At 44.0% G+C, this 20,689-nt stretch overlaps 1 protein-coding gene across 3 annotated transcripts in view; it reads right to left on the bottom strand.

Annotated features, from left to right (window-relative positions):
- The window catches only part of LOC146783420 (solute carrier family 2, facilitated glucose transporter member 11-like), a 617,692-nt gene that overhangs the window by 159,144 nt on the left and 437,859 nt on the right, over positions 1-20,689 (bottom strand). For all 3 annotated transcript variants that reach the window (XM_085636133.1, XM_085636132.1, XM_085636134.1), the window contains 2 exons: positions 9,201-9,302; positions 5,207-5,282 (listed from right to left, as the gene is read on the bottom strand). In XM_085636133.1, coding sequence (XP_085492259.1) covers positions 5,207-5,282; positions 9,201-9,302 — 178 coding nt within the window. The remainder of the gene's footprint in view (positions 1-5,206; positions 5,283-9,200; positions 9,303-20,689) is intronic.

Genomic DNA, 20,689 nt, shown 5'->3' with positions numbered 1-20,689 from the left:
AATAGGCAAAGCATTCGAAATAAAGAAGCACAATCTTACCAATCCTCAGGATGTGTATGATGTTTATGACAGAGTTGACTAAAGGTTGTAACAGTACCTGTAGTAATCAAGTGTACACCTGTAATAGTCAGTGGTGTAATTATACTCAAAGAATTTATTACAGATGAACAGACAGGCTAGAATGAGAAAAAGTACCTACAATAACAACCAAGGAATATCATCATTCAAGCCACTAATATCTGACTGTAACTTGTGTACCCACCATTGTTCTCACCTGAACAAAAAGGTTAAGCAGGGCCTTACGGCAACAGTGGGTAATTTCAAGAGGACTTCATCAGATACAGTTGCTGGCTTGCATCACTGGAGAATTTTGAACTCCATAATAAAGTCTACGGGCCTCATTTAAATAGGCATATCGGATACTCTGTCACATTTTGATGGAATATCTTTTTGGCCAATACTCTTAAAAAGGCCCTTTAGTTTGAAGGTAGAAATCATGATTATACAAAGATGTGATAAGTATTTGTGCAACAAGAGGACATCAGCTACTGTGAAATTTGAATTTCTCTCACAAAAGCCAGTGACCTCCGCCTGGTCGTCCAATCATTTCTGGACTAGGATCTTTACTGTAACCTCTGTCCTCCTTTTATGATAATTTTTTACAGCCTCTGGTTGTCAAAATGCCTACGTACTTGAAGGACACTAAAGACATTCTCATATTGGTGAAAGATCTGACTTTTGATTTAGAGACTGACTACCTTGTCTCTTTCGACGGTGAGTCACACTATACGTGTATTCCACAGGATGAGACACTCTCTGTCATCGAGCCTCTCCTTTTGGATAACCCTCCAGATTCTATCACGCCGGTATCTTTTATCATTGCATGTGCCAAATTGGCCATGAAAGAAAACTTTTTCCAATATGAGGAACAGTTGTTCCTCCAGGTGTCTGGTACATCTATGGGGAGCATTTTTGCTCCCAACCTGGCCAATTTGTATGTCCACGTATTCGAGCAAGAACACATCTTCAGTATTAATAATCCATACAAAGAACACATACGTGTGTGGAGAAGATATATTGACAATGTTTTCGTAGTCTGGCGTGGTACTTTGACATCACTATTGGAGTTCAAAATCTGGTTGAACAACTGCAATGCCTTTTTGAATTTCACCTGTGAATACAGCAAGATTAATTTACCCTTCTTGGATATCTTGATTTCACCTTTTGAAGGAGGCCTCAGCACTGAATTGTACAGAAAACCAATGGCCAAAAATTCTCTCTTGTTATATGGTAGTTACCATCCACAAGCTTTGCGTGATAATCTGCCTTTTGGACCATTTTTACGTTTAAAAAGGAAATGTTCATCCATTGAGAAGTACCAGGAACATGCCCGCAACTTCTCAAAGCAATTACAAGATAGGCAGTATCCCAGAAAATTAGTGAAAAGATCTTCTAAACGGGCCCTCAACAATAATCGGGAGGCTTTACTTGAACCCAAAATTTCGAAAGAGACAATGAATAGATTGACATGTGTTCACACCTTCTGCAATTTCTCCAACCAAATCAAAAAAAGCATTTTGTCTAATTGGAGAATTCTAAATATAGGTGGTGAAACATTACCACGACCTCTGTTTGCATTTAAACGGAGCAGCAACATTAGGGACCGTCTGGTACACACTCGTCCCCGGGTTCACAAGAAAGGGACACAGAACACTCTGTGGGGTCTTTCTCCAATACTAGGACATTTTCCATGTGGTTCTTGTGCGGCTTGTCCCCACACATCCATACCGGCAGAGATTGACATAGGATCACTTAGACCATGGGTCCTTAAGTGTCACACTAATAGCAATAGCGACAACTTGATTTACATGATCACATGCCCTTGCCCTTTACGGTATGTAGGGATGACTACTCGATGGGTAAAAACCCGCATCCTTGAACACAAAAGTACCATCCGTTGTGGCAGGGCTTCAACTAAGTTGACTAACCACTTCCTCACAGTTAAACATAGTCCTAGTGACTTAAAGTGGACAGTCTTAGAAAAACCGTTCATCCCGCCTCACCTTACTGACTTCACAACCTTTTTGTTCAGGCGAGAACAATGGTGGGTACACAAGTTACAGTCAAATATTAGTGGCTTGAATGATGATATTCCTTGGTTGTTATTGTAGGTACTTGTCCTTTTTTCCATTCTATCCTGTCTGTTCATCTGTTATACATTCTTTGAGTATAATTACACCACTGACTATTACAGGTGTACACTTGATTACTACAGGTACTGTTACAACCTTTAGTCAACTCTGTCATAAACATCATACACATCCTGAGTATTGATAAGATTGTGATTCTTTATTTTGATTGCTTTGCCTATTTTAGGCCTTTGATCAGACCATGTAATGATGCCATAAGTTACATCTGTTATCGACGTTTTTACTCATGTAGTGCTGTTCCGGTGATTCGTCCGTTTTTATAACTGATTTGTGGACATACCAGCGCCGTTGTCCGTCCTTTATGTTGTTCATTGTTATTACCGATCATGAATGGACATGGTTAATCAACGCGCATGCGTGAATGCATAGCATTGACAACATTCATTATGCGCATGCTCAAAGACGTAGTGTTTTCTGCAACTGACATGCCCAGTCTATTGGTCTCATTGTGCCGTGATTGGTCATACACCGCTTAGGAGTGGCTTTAAAGGAAGTGGCTTCATTGTCCCGGTACCTCCGGCTTCAGGCTCAATACAACGCCGGCGTACCGACGGACAGGTAAGCCCCCAGAGGTCCTCTCGCTTAAAATCGTCCACAGCCTGCATTTGACCTGATTTTTCAGTTCTTAATACTTGGCTGTATTCAGGCCGGCTATTCCAGTCATGATATTTTTGTTAAATCGATGACTCGTTGATACATTGATGCACAGTTATACCGGTTACACAGACATCGTTTTAGACACTGTTTTGGTCTGTTTGAAAAGCCGTTTTTAGCAATTCTTTGTTACTAATGATTGACATATTATGTCTAACGATGGGGTTTGTGATTATTTCATAGTTCATTCTCACATTGTTATATTATGTCAGTTGAGTTTTCAAGACAGTATTGTGCTCCTTTTTGAACCAACCACACGACATGGTTTTGGGCTAAATGAGTTCTTGGTCTTTTTGTTGTCAGCTTCTCCTTATTAGTTTTGGCTCCTTTTCAACATGCTTATTAAGGGGTATTAATAGAATTGGTATAAAAATTCCCCTTTAATTATTTAAGACATGTTTTATTAACAATTGGTTACCACCGGCTTTTCCAGAGCGGTGCTCCTTTCCTGAGCGGTTACCAGGTAGAGGTGTGGTGACTTACCCAGTGTTTACGGGTGAGTTGATTTGATTTCATTTTAGATTTTTTGTGAAACATAACCAGTCTTTTTGGTATACCTAGGATCCTTATATTTATGTTGATTATTTTTGTAGGTAATATTCATCATCAATGGACACATTAAAAGATTGTGTGTCCTTGTATCCTTTTTTGTGTTAATACACAGTTTCACTTGTACGCAGCAGTATTATAGGTCCTGATGAAAGCTTAGCCTTCTTACAGGCAATATGGCTGAAACATGTTGACCAATTATTGTTATTCCATCACCGCAGTTTGTAATTTTGACTGCTGGTGCACGGTATTTTAATCCTGGCCAAGAACGTTCCATAATAAATATTTTTTACGTCCTTGAGCTAGTTTTAACTTCACTTACCCTCACAGTTTAAAAAAAATCTTTATTTGCGCTGCGTCCTCACTCACACTACGAGCTCTACATTTGTGGATTTAGTATTTCCAATATTACATCTAAAACATCCCTGAGCTCCTCCCTCTCAGAGAGGGGGTTGTAGCCTCCAGAGGAACTAGGTTTTTCCTCTGGGAGGAGAATCCCAAATGATGAAGCATGTCACCTTTGCTGAGTGAGGGATTTCGTCCTGTTAAGGGATATGACCAAAGATAGGTCTATTGGGCTTAGATATTGGTTCTGTTTCACGTTTTTGTTTTGATTAAACCTTGTTGTAGTGGTTTTCCACACCTTCCTAGCACTTTTATAGACCTCAGGATTTCGTACTGTTGTTTATCTTGATATTGGGGAATAAACCCTGTGTGGTCTTTAAACTCTCCCTAGGACCCTCCGGCTTTGAACCGTAATTTGTTATAGACTTTTATCTCTTCCCTGCACCACATACCGTAAAACTAAATATGTCAATTGGGGAATAGCCGCCAATTTATTTTACCATGATTTTTTATTGGAGCACATACAATGGACAGCAGTGCCACTGTATACAGAGTTAAAAAAACAGTAATACCAGTCAGCAAATAATGGGAGTGGCCACACAAAAAGACTCACTTTATCCCATTAACTTTCTTGTGAGTCTTAATCAGTAAATAATACAGAACTGAAACTAAACTAAATAACCTTATCTACAAGCAAGGTTAAGTGATACTTGGTAAAACTAGAGCATCTAGTGAAGTAATACCCGTATAGGCAAATCAAAAAACACGTTTTATTAAGATGTCTTTATATGGTCCCCACAATGAAGTCAAGTGCTTAGACACCATTGCCAGGCTTTGCTGCATACCGTTTTAGCTGTCTGTGGTCAGCCTTTTGATTGCAATATACAAAGTGTGGGTTTTAGCGAATGATTGGCTGGTATTGTTGTCTACAGTCCCAGTCCTGAATCAATGATTTTCCTCTCTATTACTGTGTTTGTCTTGCCTAGGAGCATTTTGGTCTTACATTCTTCTGAGCTGTATCATTCTACTGATGTGTTGCTCTTTTTTATTTTCCTTTCAGCTCTCCATGGTAGTTCATGTGTTTTCTTGCCGACTTTCCTGTGAGATGTGCCTCCCTTCATATGCGTTCACAGAATGTTGAAAGTAGTACTGCAATTTTATATTACCAAAAATATGAAGTTCAGAGATTTTTAGGATTTGCCAACGTTTTTTGCCCACCACAGGGAATTACTGGTTGACAGCCCTTTGAATCATCACAGTAAAGATCAGCTATATCACCATTTGTCAAAACATAATGATTTTTAAGAATAGCCAAAATGTATTTTGGGTTAGTGTTTTTGATTAATGTGATTATTGTGGCTCTTGTTTCACAGCCATTTCCATACTTGTTTGTCAACAGCCTTTGCTCAAAGGACTAGTGTGTTCGGTGGGGATAGTAATGTACTCACAGGGTCCAATTCCAAAGAACAGGATGAAGCAGAAGATTAGAACAATGCTGCAGTGAGGAAGCCAGGAGTATGATTTCTGAAAAGGAAAAAGCAACGTTTGACAAACTTAACTGCTAATATATAAAATGGTCTATACAACTAAAACATCTGCTTTCACACAGGAACCCTACATATTATCTCAAGCCTGAAGCTCACTCAAGTACTAACGGCCCCATTATGAGGCACCTGTTGTGAAACACATAGGACTCCACCCACCCAATTCCAGAGGAAAAAGTGACACCCGAGGAGCTACAGGATTACAAGTGGGACCCTATGGTTCTGCTTACAAATACAACATTTCTGTGAAATAAAAATTACAGGTCTAATTCCCCTAGTAAGTCTACATTTTCCTTCAAAGTTTCACCTGGAGATTTGAGCTGCTGGCAGCCAAAATCTCAAGATGAAACAAAATGGATAGGTGCTGTTTCTATGGATCTCATAAATCCAATGGGGTTGGTAATCCCTGTTACTGGCCCCACTTGAGTTAAAGGAACATTGTAATCAAGGCCTACATGTGAAGGGAGATTCTGCTATGCAGCTAGGCCTAGACCTTACTCCAACAATCATCATGCAAAGAAAACCTGCAAAGCATCCAAGATCTGGAGCCAAATACTCACACTCACACTTTCCCAAACACACTCACTGTGCGGGAGATCCTGCAAAGCAAGCAAGGATGTCCTGGATCCCATTTAAACAATTACTATGTACGCAATAGGTGTTGAAGATACAAACCCATGCCACGTCAGGCTTCCCCTTCGATCCATGCCCACCGAGGATAACAACTAGCCGACCCAATTGCTTGGCCCCATCAGTAAAACACGGTTTAATCTCTCCCTAACCTCTGCTAAAGTGCCATCTGACTGGAAGTGTGAGCAAGAATCTCCTCTTCCTAAAAACCCTCAGCTAACCTTGAAGTCCCTGCTAACTATGCACCTATTGCACAGCTACCTCTGCTTGCACACATTCTAGAAAGCCAGATTAACAAACAACTAACATCTTTTCTAGAAAAATACAAGATCCTAGACCCCTCGCAATCGGGTTTTTGAACTATGCAAGGTACTGTGAAGGCATTGTTGGCAGTCACCGATAACATCCGACTCTCTCTAGATCCAGGACCACAGTGATGTCACTATTGCTGGATTTGTCTGAAGCGTTCGGCATGGTCTCCCACTTCATTATTATCCACAGACTACATGAAGCAGGTACTTTGGCTGAGGGAGTATGTTAGCAACTGTACCCAACACGTTTGTTTGGGTCCATTTAGGTCAAGGATACCTACCAACAAAGGGGTCCCAAAGTGTTTCTGCATGGACCCACCTCTTTTTAACATCTATGTGGCACATCCGCCACTAGTTGTGAGAACTTGAGGGGTGGAGATCGTGTCATATGCTGAGAACACTCAGCTGCTCATTTCTTTCAGTTCTGAACTAGACAAGGTGAAGGACCAACATGCGCACTCATGAGGAACATTGCAGACTGGATGGAGAAGTACTTCCTTCAAATAAATAGTGAGAAATAGGAGGTTGTGTTATTAGGTAAAGCTCACGAGCTCTGGTCAGCTGGTGGCCCTCTGATCTCACCTCAGCCCCTTCTCCCAAGCAAGTCATAAGAAATCTGGGAGTAAAAATCGACCAAACATTATCCATGCACAATCAAGTTAATGCCACATGTGGCATTTGTTTCCCCACAATGAGGCTATTAAAAAAGTATTTCCCTGGTTCCCTCCTACCTCTAGGAAAACCCTGGGCCAGAACTCTGCGAAGTGCAAAAACTCTGCCGCACTATGCGGAGCTGCGGAGTTTCTTTAACTAAATAACGTTCACAGTGATTTTCAGTGCCAGGTGTTTGTCCGCTCTGTGCAATCATCACGAACGGCATCATGCACAGTACAAGCGGGTGCTGCTTCCTTTCTGCCGCTCGAGTAGATTTATACTCAAGCGGCAGCTTTCTCAACGTGAGCGGGTGGTTTCTCAACGTGAGCAGTCGCGAGCATACGCAACAACTCACAATGAGAAATCTGACTGCCCGCGTTGAGAAATCTGACTGGGAGTTTGATTTTCCACGCTCGTCAATTTGATGTTGACGATCTTGAATGAGAAAACATCTCGCTGGTAGGCAGATTTTTCTCGTTCGCACTCACCAACTTGATGTTGATGAACGCGAGCAAGGGAAAAATGTCTGCTATGCGCAGCAGAGTTTTTCAGACCTCGGCAAATCTTCCAAGCCTAGAGGTGAGTTGACAAAGCACACCAAACCTGGAGCACACTCACTAAATATGGAGTACTGAAATGTTCCCTCAAATACAGAGTGCAACAGGGGATCTAGCAAAACATCGCAAGCCTAGAGCTCAGTCAAACCCAGACTGAATAAGGTATTAAAAAGCTCCCTCAAACACTGAATGTACAACATGATCGGGCAAAGCCTGGAGCACAGTCACTCACTAAATATGGGTACTCCTAAATGGATTCAAATTCTGAGTGCATGCAGTGATTCAGCAAAAAATACCATACCTGGAAGTCACTCAAACACTCACTGAATTGGATTTTATAAAGCTCACTCGAAGGTTGAGTACACAAGGTAAGCCGACAAAGCATACCAAACCTAGAGCTTACTTACTCACTAAGCATAGGGTACTGTAAAGCTCCCTCAAATAAAGAGTGCGAAAGGGGATCTGGCAAACATTTCCAAGCCTAGAGCTCACTCAGAAACTGACCAAACAGGGTATTAAAAAGCTCACTTAAACCTTGAATGCAGGAGGTGGTCTGGCAAAGCACCCCAAGCCTTGAACACACTGACTAAACATGGGTACCCAAAAGCTCATTCAAATACTGTGTACATAAGGTGATTCAGCAAAAAAAAAACAAGTCTAGAGGTCACTCAAACACTCACTGAGTGGTATATTAAAAAGCTCACTCAAATGCAGAGTTCACAAGGTGAGCTGACAAAGCATACCAAGCTTGGAGCTCACTCACTCACTTAACATGGAGTACTACAAGTTTCCTCAAATATGGAGTGCAAAAGGTGGCCTGGCAAAATATTCCAAGCCTAGAGCCCACTCAAACACTGATTAAAAAGATCACTCAAACCTTGAATGTACAAAGTGATTCGGCAAGCATCCCAAGCATTGACCTCATTCGCTCACTAAACGTGTGTACTCCAAAGGTCATTCAAATACTGTGTGCACAAGGTGATCCAGCAAAAGATCCAAGGTCATAGAGGTTACTTACACACTCACTGAATGGGGAGTTAAAAAGCTCAATCAAACCTTGAATGCACAGGTAATTCAACAAAGCAAACCAAGCATGGAGCTCACTCACTCACTGTACAGGAGGTTTTGAAATCTCCCTTAGGCAATCACTGAACAAATGTATCCTCCAGAGCCGCCCTTATATCTCACAGTAATGACCAGCAGCCATGATCTAAAACTCACTTAAACACAGCTACTTTGAGATGTTTCTTGAATTGTTTTGAAGATATGGATCGTGCAAGGAGCTGCATTTTTCTTCATTGATAGCATCTAATGAAAAAAAAACTCACTATTTCCACATTTGGGTTATTACCTAAGAATATGTTTTATGGACATTGTCAAGTGGAATAAAAAACATAAGTCTGCTGAACTTACGCAGACCAACGTTTAGCAGTAGCCAGGCGAATAATGGGTGCTGTTTGTGTAAGCCTTGTCTGTGGTGCATGGGTGCACAATGTCGATCAAGGAGGACCGGATCTATACCGGATTTTCAGGAATACCCACCTAAGATATATATTATAAACAATTAATCTAAAGGGGGCACCTTTATATAGTCAAAGGTTAGCATGAAAATCCGACCTCTAGGACTTACGCTACCCCCCCCCCCCCCCCCACCATCACCATTCTACAGGACCATGCAGGATTTAGATGTATGACTAAGAAGGACCTTTGCGAAGAGATTGAGGGCTACAAGCAGGGCCCACTTACCTGCATAGAGAGAGTCACAGTGAGGAGAGCCAGAGAGGTGCCCATCAACCCCATAGAAGACAGCAGCAGCACTTTTCTGCCAAACTTGTCGATTAACAGGCTCTGAAAAGCAAAACAGAAAAACATGTATCTTGAAACAAATCCATGCTCAGTATTTGAGGTAGAGAGGTCTCGAGCAGAAGTGAAAGTGAGCATGGCAACAGCTGGCCGTAGTGCAGTGGCACCGAAACTCAATAGTATGGAGGACGCCCAAGGCACCATTTTGTTTATGGCTGTCTTTTACAACCCAACAAGTGGGGGTAGAAGCAGTAGCATCGCAAGGATGCAATAGGCCTTGATTCATGCAAAGAAGATGACCACTCAACTGGGATACGGAAAGTAAAACACAGCAATTATCAGGGCTCTGGGCCCCAGTCCCACTGCACCTGCTGCACCAGCGGTAGCTACGCCCTTGAGTAGAACCCCATTTGCCTCTTTCATAAGGGACCTGTGGAAGGTGCTGGAGCTGAATAAGTCCAGTGAGGCCTTTTCACACAGAGCTGGTGTGTCACTGGAAGGCTACTTGTGGGAGCAGCCAGAGAATTTTATGGATGGTGATTATAAACCCTAAGTGAAGGGTTAGCACACCTGAGAGGAAAGGTCAGCTATCCTTGATATCACACAGGAGGGTATTTACAAAGAAATCATGGCTGGGAAACAGTGTGGACAATGCTGTTTCCACAACGCATGGCCTTACAACGTTGTTACCACGTGTGCCATTACCTCACAAGCTGTAACAACAACTTGCTGTAGGAGGCGTGCAACACCAGGGAATGTGTTGGATTCTAAATCCAACACCTTCCCTGCTGTTGCACAAACTGGAGTAGGAATAGTAATTAATACTGTTCCTAAGTCCAGGGCGCCCCCTACAGCAAGTCGCTGTTACGACTTGCGATGTAATGGCACGCGTGGTAACAACGTGGTGTTTGTAATGACCACGTTGTAAAGCCATGTGTGGTGAATGTATGCGCAGTAACGTCATACATTTGTCATGGCTTAAAGCCTCACTCCGCCATTTCTGAATTGCAAGGCTGCACCATATTTACAAGAATGTGGTGCAGCCTTGCGTTTCCCCCTGCAATGGTGCTAAGTTTAACAACTTAGCGCCAACACAGGCACCCTTGCACCATAGTGCAAGGGTGACTGCATGCAGGAGAAGATTGTTTATGTGTAGGAAGGTGTCCCTTCCTGCACATAAACAATCCTGAAATGCCATTTTGTCACTTCTATGTGTGCTGCTTAATGCAGCACACATGGAAGGTAAAAAATGTTGAGGATTGAAAGAATTTCAGGATTTAAGGATTATTTATGTGCAGGAAGGGTCACCTTCCTACACATAAAAAATCCAAGGCGTTTTGCTTTTTCCATCTGCGCTGCACTATACAGCACGCCTAGAAACAGCAAAAAAGAGGTGAAATAAAGCATTTCTCCTCGTTTGCCAAGCTAAGATCAGGTTGTCCCTGGTAAGCCACATTAAGTTGCTTAACGCTGCCTCATAAATATGGCAAAGCCCCTATCGCACGGAAACATCACAAAAGTGACCTTTCCGTGGGGATATGGGCTTGTGCTTATGCCCCACAGTGTCAGGTGATAATCACTAGTGTGGCTACCATGCACCCTAGTAGTTGCATTTAACAAAATGCATTTTACTTGTCAGGTTTTAACATTCATTTGAGTCTTTATGTATTTTTAGAAGATTCTGAACACCAGTGTTGCCAGTCTCTTTTGCTCATTAGAAAATCCTTTGCGAGGGTGTCTGTCACCCTGGCTCATTATTGCAGGAGATAAAGGAGTTTGCTTCATAGTCATTGATTCCCATTAGCCAGTTTTTCTATTCCTCATGTTGAGAGGAACTATCGACAGAAACTAGTACCTACAAACTGGGAAAAATATCCCGTTGACTAGTTTCAAATTGCTTCTACTGGATCCACTGGTGGGCATGTAGATTCAGGCCTCCGCCGCAGTGATTTCTGGCCGATCAACCCTGCTGCCCACAAGGCCCGTGAAGCCGGGGCCTCTGTTGAAAGAACAGCCGGTCAGCTGCTTTGGCGCCCGGTGGCTGATTCCCACTTCCCTGGGCATGCGTCAGGATAGGCGAATGCTGCGTTATAAAGCTGTTTGCCGAAACGTCGATCACCTGCATGGTGAGCCGCTGTCTATAGCCGGTTCCGCTGCCGGGTCCATGCTTATATGCACCTCTCTGTTACCACACCGTTAAACAGTGGAGTGAGGGTGCACCGCCATCTTCAGTCTTGGATCTCCGGCCGTGTCGGAGATATTCTGGTGAGTTTACTTCATTGTCGACAAGATTTTAACTACGCTTGTCGCCACCAGACTCCGGGGCCGGGACCCCACTCCGCCAGGGGGTAAATCACAGGATATTGGGTGGATATATGGAGGATAGGCGGCGAGGGCTCCGGAGCACCGCTAGAGTGCGACCATGTCCGACGGCTGCTAGTCACGCCCCCACCGTTGTTGTTTTTACGTGGAACCAGTTGGCTCGCTGATGAATTGGATTTGGAGCACCACTGAGACCATTTTTTGCCTTCCCCACATCATTCCTCCACACTTGCCACTCACATCTACACCACTAGGCCCCATACCCACACTGCACCCAATGGTCTGGGGTCAAAAGATCTCCCGCAAAGAACCCCTCATAGGGTGCCCGTCAGGCATTCAGCTCCGGCCTGACAAGGAGCATGCCCTATGATGAAGCATGACACCCAGCCGGGTGTGTGAGGGCCCGGTGCAGAGCCAAAATATTGATTTACAAATATTGATTTACACAAATATCGAGGTAAAAATATCGTGGGTCAGAAATATCGATTGAAAAAATATCGAAGAGTTAAATATCGTTAGGGAAAATTAGGGGTGGGCGGACAACTCCATTTCGCCCACGGAATGTGTGGAATTTTGCATGCTCCGCATTCCACGAAGTAGGCGGAGCAGGCAAATCTCCACACATTTGCGGTGGAGCGGAGTTGGCCTCCCACCCGCGCTATTAACAATGTTGTTTCTGTTTAAAAAAAGCAATTTAAAGACTATACAAACTCCTTACCTTATCTGCAGCGTCCCTCTTCCTCATGAAAACTGCACATGCGCGGGCGCCCATGCATTTCTCGTGAGGAATGCGCATGTGCAGGGCCTGCAGATTCGCAGTTTTCATGAAAAAATCATGATGGAGGAAGATGGATGCCAAAATATCCTCATACACAAATATCGATGCAAAAATATCGATGTTAAAAATATCGACATCCTATATTTAAAATTGTAAGTACAAAAATATCAAAACAAAAATATTGATGGAAAAATATAGATGTACAAAATATATTTTTTTAATAAAAATAAAAATTAATGTTACATATATTAAATAATAAAATCAACATTTAAAAATGTATTTGAATTGAATATACATTTTAACAAATATAATAAAATAAATGTTATTTTTGAAATATTTAATGATACATATATAAAATGTCATATAGATAGATCTATTTCCTTTAAAACAATTAATAAACGTTTAATTTTAATTTATTTTATAATTTACAAATAAATATATATATTTACATACACCTAGAACATAAAATCTTATTAAAAAAATGATATTATGAATTAAAACATTAAAATAATTAAGTCTTTAAAATTAAATGTTGCACTCCATTGAGTGCAACAGTAGGGAAATTCCTGGATAGCGGAGGGGTAAAAATTACTATTCCTACTCCAGTGAGTGCAACGGCAGAGAAAGTGTTGGATAGCGGAGGGGTAAAAATTACTATTACCACTCCAGTGGGAGCAACAGTAGGGAAAGTGTTGGATAGCGGAGGGGTAAAACTTACTATTCCAAATCCAGTGAGTGCAACAGTAGGGAAAGTGTTGGAAAGCGGAGGGGCAAAAGTTAATATTCCCACTCCAGTAAGTACAATAGTAAAGAAAATGTTGGATAGCGAAGGGGTACAATCTACTATTCCCACTCTGCCGAGTGCAACAGTAGGGAAAGTGTTGGATAGCAGAGGGGTAAAATGTAATATTCCCACTCCAGTGGGTGCAACAGTAGGAAAAATGTTGGATAGCGGAGGGGTAACAATTACTATTCCCACTCCAGTGGGTGCAACAGTAGGGAAAGTGTTGCATAGCGGAGAGGTAAAAAATGATTATTCCCACTCCAGTAGGTGCAACAGTAGGGAAAGTATTGGATAGGGGATGGGTAAAAATTACTATTCCCACTCAAGTGGGTGCAACAGTAGGAAAAATGTTGGATAGCGGAGATGTAACAATTACTATTCCCACTCCAGTGGGTGCAACAGTAGGGAAAGTGTTGGATAGCGGAGAGGTAAAAAATGATTATTCCCACTCCAGTAGGTGCAACAGTAGGGAAAGTATTGGATAGCGGATGGGTAAAAATTACTATTCCCACTCAAGTGGGTGCAACAGTAGGGAAAGTGTTGGATAGCGGAGGGGTAAAAATCTCTATTCCCACTCAAGTGAGTGCAACAGTAGGGAAAGTGTTGGATTTTACATGGGTATAAAATACTATTCCCACTCCAGTGAGTGCAACAGTAGGGAAAGTGTTGGATAGCGGAGGGGTAAAAATTACTATTCCCACTCTAGTTTGTGCGACAGTCGGGAAAGTGTTGGAGAGTGGAGGGGTAAACATTAATACTTCCACAATGAAAAACAAACAAATTAACAACAACAACACAAAGGTGCCGATCACGATCCTGTAAAAAAAATCCCCGTACGACTCGTATCCGGTCTTTTTACCGTACGAATCGTACAAGTGCCGTACAAACTGCCAAGTATGATTCGCATGGGAAAAAGTCCATACGAATCGCATTGAGAATTATTCCCCACACGTCCTCGGGTCGGAAAATGTGTCCGACACGTCCTCGGACGATTTACCGTACAAATGTGAAAAGTGAAGTCCGACCGCGGAAGTACGATCCATCCCGTGCGTCCGATGTTACAACCGGATGGAAAAAACACTGTCCGCACCGAACTCCCATAGCAACCATGGAGACATGTGCCCGCATACGCGCCCAACACTCCCCCCAGCCCTCCCATGTACGAGTTGAATCCCCACCCGTGTATGTACGAGACGTACCCCACCCGTGAATATATGGAGCGTACCCCCACCCCAACTGTGCATGTACGACTCGTACCCTCACCTGCGTACGTATGGAGCGTACCCCCACCCCAACAGTGCATGTACGGACCGTACCCCCACCCCAACCGTGTATGTACGTACCGTACCCCCACCCCAACAGTGTATGTACGACCCGTACCCTCACCCGCGTACGTATGGAGCGTACCCCCACCCCAACAGTGCATGTACGTACCGTACCCCCAACCCAACCGTGTATGTATGACCCGTACCCTCACCCGCGTACGTATGGAGCGTACCCCCACCCCAACTGTGTATGTACATACCGTACCCCCACCCCAACCGTGTATGTATGACCCATACCCTCACCCGCATACGTATGGAGCGTACCCCCACCCCAACAGTGCATGTACAGACCGTACCCCCACCCCAACCGTGTATGTACATACCGTACCCCCACCCCAACCGTGTATGTATGACCCGTACCCTCACCCGCGTACATATGGAGCGTACCCCCACCCCAACAGTGCATGTACGGACCGTACCCCCACCCCAACCGTGTATGTACGTACCGTACCCCCACCCCAACCGTGTATGTACGACCCGTACCCTCACCCACGTACGTATGGAGCGTACCCCCACCCCAACCGTGTATGTACGCACCGTACCCCCACCCCAACCATGTATGTACAACGCGTACCCTCACCCGCGTACGTATGGAGCATACCCCCACCCCAACAGTGCATGTATGGACCGTACCCCCACCCCAACCGTGTATGTACGTACCGTACCCCCACCCCAACCGTGTATGTACAACCCATACCCTCACCCACGTACGTATGGAGCGTACCCCCACCCCAACCGTGTATGTACGACCCGTACCCTCACCCGCGTACGTATGGAGTGTACCCCCACCCCAACCGTGTATGTATGTACCGTACCCTCACCCGCGTACGTATGGAGCATACCCCCACCCCAACAGTGCATGTACGGACCGTACCCCCACCCCAACCGTGTATGTACGTACCGTACCCCCACCCCAACCGTGTATGTACGACCCGTACCCTCACCCGCGTACGTATGGAGCGTACCCCCACCCCAACATTCTAAGTACGTAGCGCACCCCAGCCCCAACACCAGCACCTTCACCCAACATCGCGCATGTACGAGTCGTACCAAGCCAGACACAAGGACAGCACTGTACAACTAAATTCCCGAAGTACACACCGTACACACGCTAAAAACGCACGTACACAACCAGGACAAAGCAAAACAACACAAGAATACACCATTCGAATGGCACAAAGCCACAAAACATGTCCAACAAGCACAAAAACAACACATTCACTGACCTGCAACTGCCAAAATCCCAAACAGAGGCCCAAAACCCAACCACTCCTTATAACACACCCACCCAAACTTCAAACACAGCCACACCCACCAATGGACCAATAAAAAGGGCCCACAGACACAAACCACGAGCCTTTGCAACAGACTCACTGCTGCCAGACCCCACAGACAACCTACAGCACCATACTTGAACCTTTACTACACCTTACACTTGCACACCTTCACACACCCACCTTCACAAACACCCCCTCATCACATTCACACACACACCTGCACAACCACACCCACACACCCACAACCATGCACACCCACACCCCTCACCATGGCCACTAACAAGAATCCAAAGTTCACTAGCCGAGAGTTGGGGGTCCTTGTCGATGAAATCCTCAGAGTCGAGCCACACCTCTTTGGAACATTGGTCAGACCGACCAACATTTCAGAAAAAACAGCCATGTGGCAGACGATTGTCGATGCTGTGAATGCTGTTGCGGTCACCAGAAGGACCAGGCATGAATGCCAAGCCAGGTGGTACGATCTGCGGAGGAGGGTCCGAGCCAAAATGACCGACGACCACAACCAGGCCAACGTCACTGGAGGAGGGCCGCTACGCAGACGCGTACAATACCATCCCTGGGAGGAGAGGGTGATGGCCATACTGCCGGTGGTGGCAGTGGAGGGATTAGAAGGACTCTGAGACCCGGGTGAGTACACAAACAACTCACCTCACATGGGGGAACATCATCCACAACCAAACTCACAATCATGCACGCAACCACCTCAAGCTATCGCATGACTCAACCACACTCCATGAACACGCACATGCCACTGGCGCCACCATGCCCCATGCACCCAGCTGGACAATGCCAAGTCACAGGCCACAGAAAACACCTACAGTCCTGTTACAAACTCTGTAAAGAAAATTATCAACAAAAATTGGCGCATCATTACGTCTGGAAATCTCACTTGGCCAAAACCCATGTTTGCCAATAGACGAACTCGAAACTACAAAGATATCCTGGTACACACACGTCCACCTGACGTAAAACTGAATCCAAGTCAGAGCACTCTGTGGTCCCTACCCCCAGTAACAGGCCACTTCCCATGTGGCAATTGCTCTGTGTGTTCCCTGACTGCAATCACTAAGAGTGTGATCCTATCACCCAAACTGACCTGGACGATGAGACAACATTCTAACTGCAACACGACACATGTAATCTACATGATTACCTGCCCATGTCATCTCCGATACATTGGAATGACCTGCCGGAAGATTAAGCAAAGAATATGCGAACATCGCAGTAACATCAAATGTGGTAGAGGAACTACCAAATTGAGCTCACACTACATTGAACATCCACACACAGTCAAAGAGCTCAGCTGGATAGTCCTTGAAACACTGGTATTAAAAACATCAAATGCAGAAAAATTACTCTTCCAGAAAGAACAGCGATGGGTCCATCGCCTCAAGACCAACACCATAGGACTGAATGATGATGTCCCATGGTTGAGCGTGTAGACAGAAATCTCCACCAGCCATATTTGTCTCCTTAATGTGACACCATCTAGCTCCTCATTGACACTTCAGCTTTTACCAATCACCATTTTGGCATGCCAACAACTGTACCTTCGTTATCTGTCAAGACACCTCGCACATAAGCCAGCAACAGACGAAATGAATCGTATGCGCTACTTAGTGCTTACACTCTATTTATGGCTAAATAAAAATCTTTCCAGGCGATGGCCCGCTCCAGTCCCTTTTCTAGATTATTAACTATGTAGGGCACACCAGCTCTTAGTAACCACCACTTTGGCATTGGAACAACCTTGCCCCCTTATCTGTCAAGAAACTTCACCCTAAACCACGCAACAGACGAAATCGAGCTGATACGCTGATTAGTACTCTGGTCACGGCAACCGTAGACAACAACCTAATAAAGTTTTCTAGGCTACAAACCGGCCCTCTATAGTCCTTTCACTGTCTCTATGTTACCAACTATTTAAGACACACCCCTATGCCTACGCACGCATACAGGAAACTAGAGTCAGCACAAGTCGTAGCGGACCATGCGGTACGGAGACCTCCACCTCTGCAGCCTTTGGAAGACACGTAACGTTAACCTGGGGTTTCCCCCTTGTAATGTTTGTTTTTCTTTTCTTTCACTGTCTAGTATTAACGCAGCCTTGTATCTTCGTACGGAGTTCGTACTTTGAAACATTCAGGTATTTTTCAGTGAATATTGCACGCTATCTCTATATTAGAGGCACAATTGATACATTTCTTCAAATAGCGCGCCCTATCTAAATTCTCTCGCATGTTTACAACTTCAAATGTTAGACCGAAGGAACTCCCAATAGGTATGGCTAAACAGTTTAATTGCGAATTGAACACACGTACATTACGAGCAGTCTTCACCACTATCGCTATATATATATTGATTCTACATGTATGTCTGAAGAATTGTTGTATGTTTGAATTATCTTTCACCAGTCGTTGTCTCCTAGGGGCATTGCTGTTTATTCTCTTAAGTAAGAGCGATGGTTCGCAACCTCACTTGCAGATCAAAATGTATACCAATAAGTATATAAAGACTTGCCATTTATATTTGCTTTTATATTCTTCCCTTTTTTAAAAAAAACTCCATTTTGGCACCTTATCTACCCTCATTAAGGTTTTTTCTCTGTATATAGGTATTAGTCCTGTTGAAGTCCATCTGAATCTACCTTGGAACTTCTAATTGATGTACTTCACATTATTCACCTGTGGTCCTGAAGAAAGCTCCCTGACCTTAGGGCTTTGAATGAGCTGAAACATGTCGACCAATCACCACGTTTAAAGTTGCAGAGGGTCCATAACTCATCCTACCTGCAACTTTATCTCTTTTTAACGTCTCCCCAGCACCTATCAGAATAAAGTTTTTTATAGGTAGCATGAGGAACAACTCCTTTTTATCACTCACTTGAGCACTCCTCACTTTCTTATTTTATCATTTTTTTCCCTGATCACTGCTGGAAAACTCAGTGGTTCCCTCCGGGCGGAGGATGCATGGAATCAACCCAATGATGATGCTATCACGTATTTAACGGCGGAGAATCAAGATATACCGCCCCAACATACTCTTGACGTGATTGAGGGTTTTTTACCTATACCAGAGACAACCACCTGAACCCTGGTGCCAGTAACTAGTGATCCCTCCTCCTTTGATTATCTATGACTAGCCGGAAGACGGTCGGATCACAGCTTCTCTTTCCCTACTCTGATTATATCATATGTAGCAGCGCACAGCTGTGGGAATTTTTTCCTATATTCCTGTATTAACCAGGAATAACCAGATCTAGGTTATCAAATACCTCGATCTTACTGAATCCCTCCCCTTTACTGAAGATGGCAGAGAACTTAGGCTTAAGTTACTCTTTAGACGAAATCAACGCCATCCTTGCTGCCCCCTCATCTTTCTTACAAGATGGAGACCTAACGCAAACCCTAGCTCAGAACAGCGACTGGGAAACTTTATCAGAAGACAAGAAAGAACAGGTAAAAACTGCTATTCATGGTGTCATCATGACAGAGTACCTACGCGCAAACGCTGCACCCAGAGGCCTCTGGGTTCACAATGCTCCGAGAATTTTTCTACAAGATTTGGCCTTTAGAAAAGACTGGTCGGCCATCTCATGGAAGTGCACCAGGGATTATCTCGTCCTCATAATCAAAACCGCGACAAGACTAACTGAGGCACTCACGATCAAGATTCAACTGACTGAGGCAAAACTCAAAAATATGGTACACATCACAGTGTACAAGAAAAAACTAGAAGAGATCAACCGGGACATGAACGAGACGAAGGAATATCTGACACAAAACAAAATTCAAAAACTGAGTAAAGATCTGAAACGCTTTTCCACAGAGAAAATGCATCCATACAGTAGAGACGATTTTGTAGCACCCAACTATCAATCCGACAACGACTCCAGTGCCAACTCTTCCAACAACTCAGATTACAGTGGAGAAGATACCACCCAACAACGTAATTTTAGAGGCTCCAACCGACGTCAACAAAGACGAAGACCGAACACCTGGCGCAACCAAACATTTGGGGAACATCCACCACCTCTTTTCCATCCATTTGCTCAAAACTACCAAGGATGGATGAATCCGTATCAAACAATACCACCTCCATTAGGTCCCTATATGGGCCCCTTCCCTCAACAACCACCGCCTTTTTTAGGGAGAGGCCGGTCCAACCAGAGAGGGAGGAGGAGAGGTGTGACTTGGTTAGACCAAGAAAGGCAAATACTAACAAGGAGTATGTCCAACTTGAACAAAGACAAACCCAGCACGAGCACGACTCACTAATCTTCAACATCTCTGGCATTCCATTAACAGAAGAGCAAGAATCGGTACTAAACAAAGGCCTTGGCTTCGTCCCCACTCCACCACTGGACATTTTTAAACTACAGAGTGAAGTGGCCCATTTTTGCAGAACATTAAAACTTAAAGCTTTCTTTCAGGGCAAGGAAGATAATACTACCAAAGGAGACACCTCTTTGAGACCCAAGTCAACATTCTGTCCAGCACAACATCAAGTCCCAGTTGAGATTCAAACCTTCGAGCAAGCAGTCAGGAAGGAAATCAATCAACTTGGCGAGACAGCTACAAAACCATTTATGAATACAACAAACAAAGAGAAGAAGGCTTTGGAAGAACTGAAAGCGCACCCTGACATCATTATCAAACCCGCCGATAAAGGCGGAGGCATTGTCATCCTCAACAAAGAAGGTTACCATACACAATGTCAAGAGCTTCTATCCGATGATAAATTCTACAAGATAATAACAGAAGATCCCACACTCAGACTGCAGCGAACCATCAATCTAATGGTTGAGGAAGCAGAGACAAATAGGTGGATCTCTAAGAACGAGGCTTCCTTTCTACGTACCACTTCTCCACGTATACCATACTTTTATTCGCTGCCAAAAGTGCACAAGGCAAGAAAACCTCCAC

This window comes from Triturus cristatus, chromosome 11, assembly GCF_964204655.1.
Source record: "Triturus cristatus chromosome 11, aTriCri1.1, whole genome shotgun sequence".
NCBI lineage: Eukaryota > Metazoa > Chordata > Amphibia > Caudata > Salamandridae > Triturus > Triturus cristatus.
This window is presented reverse-complemented; position numbering and strand designations above follow the sequence as displayed.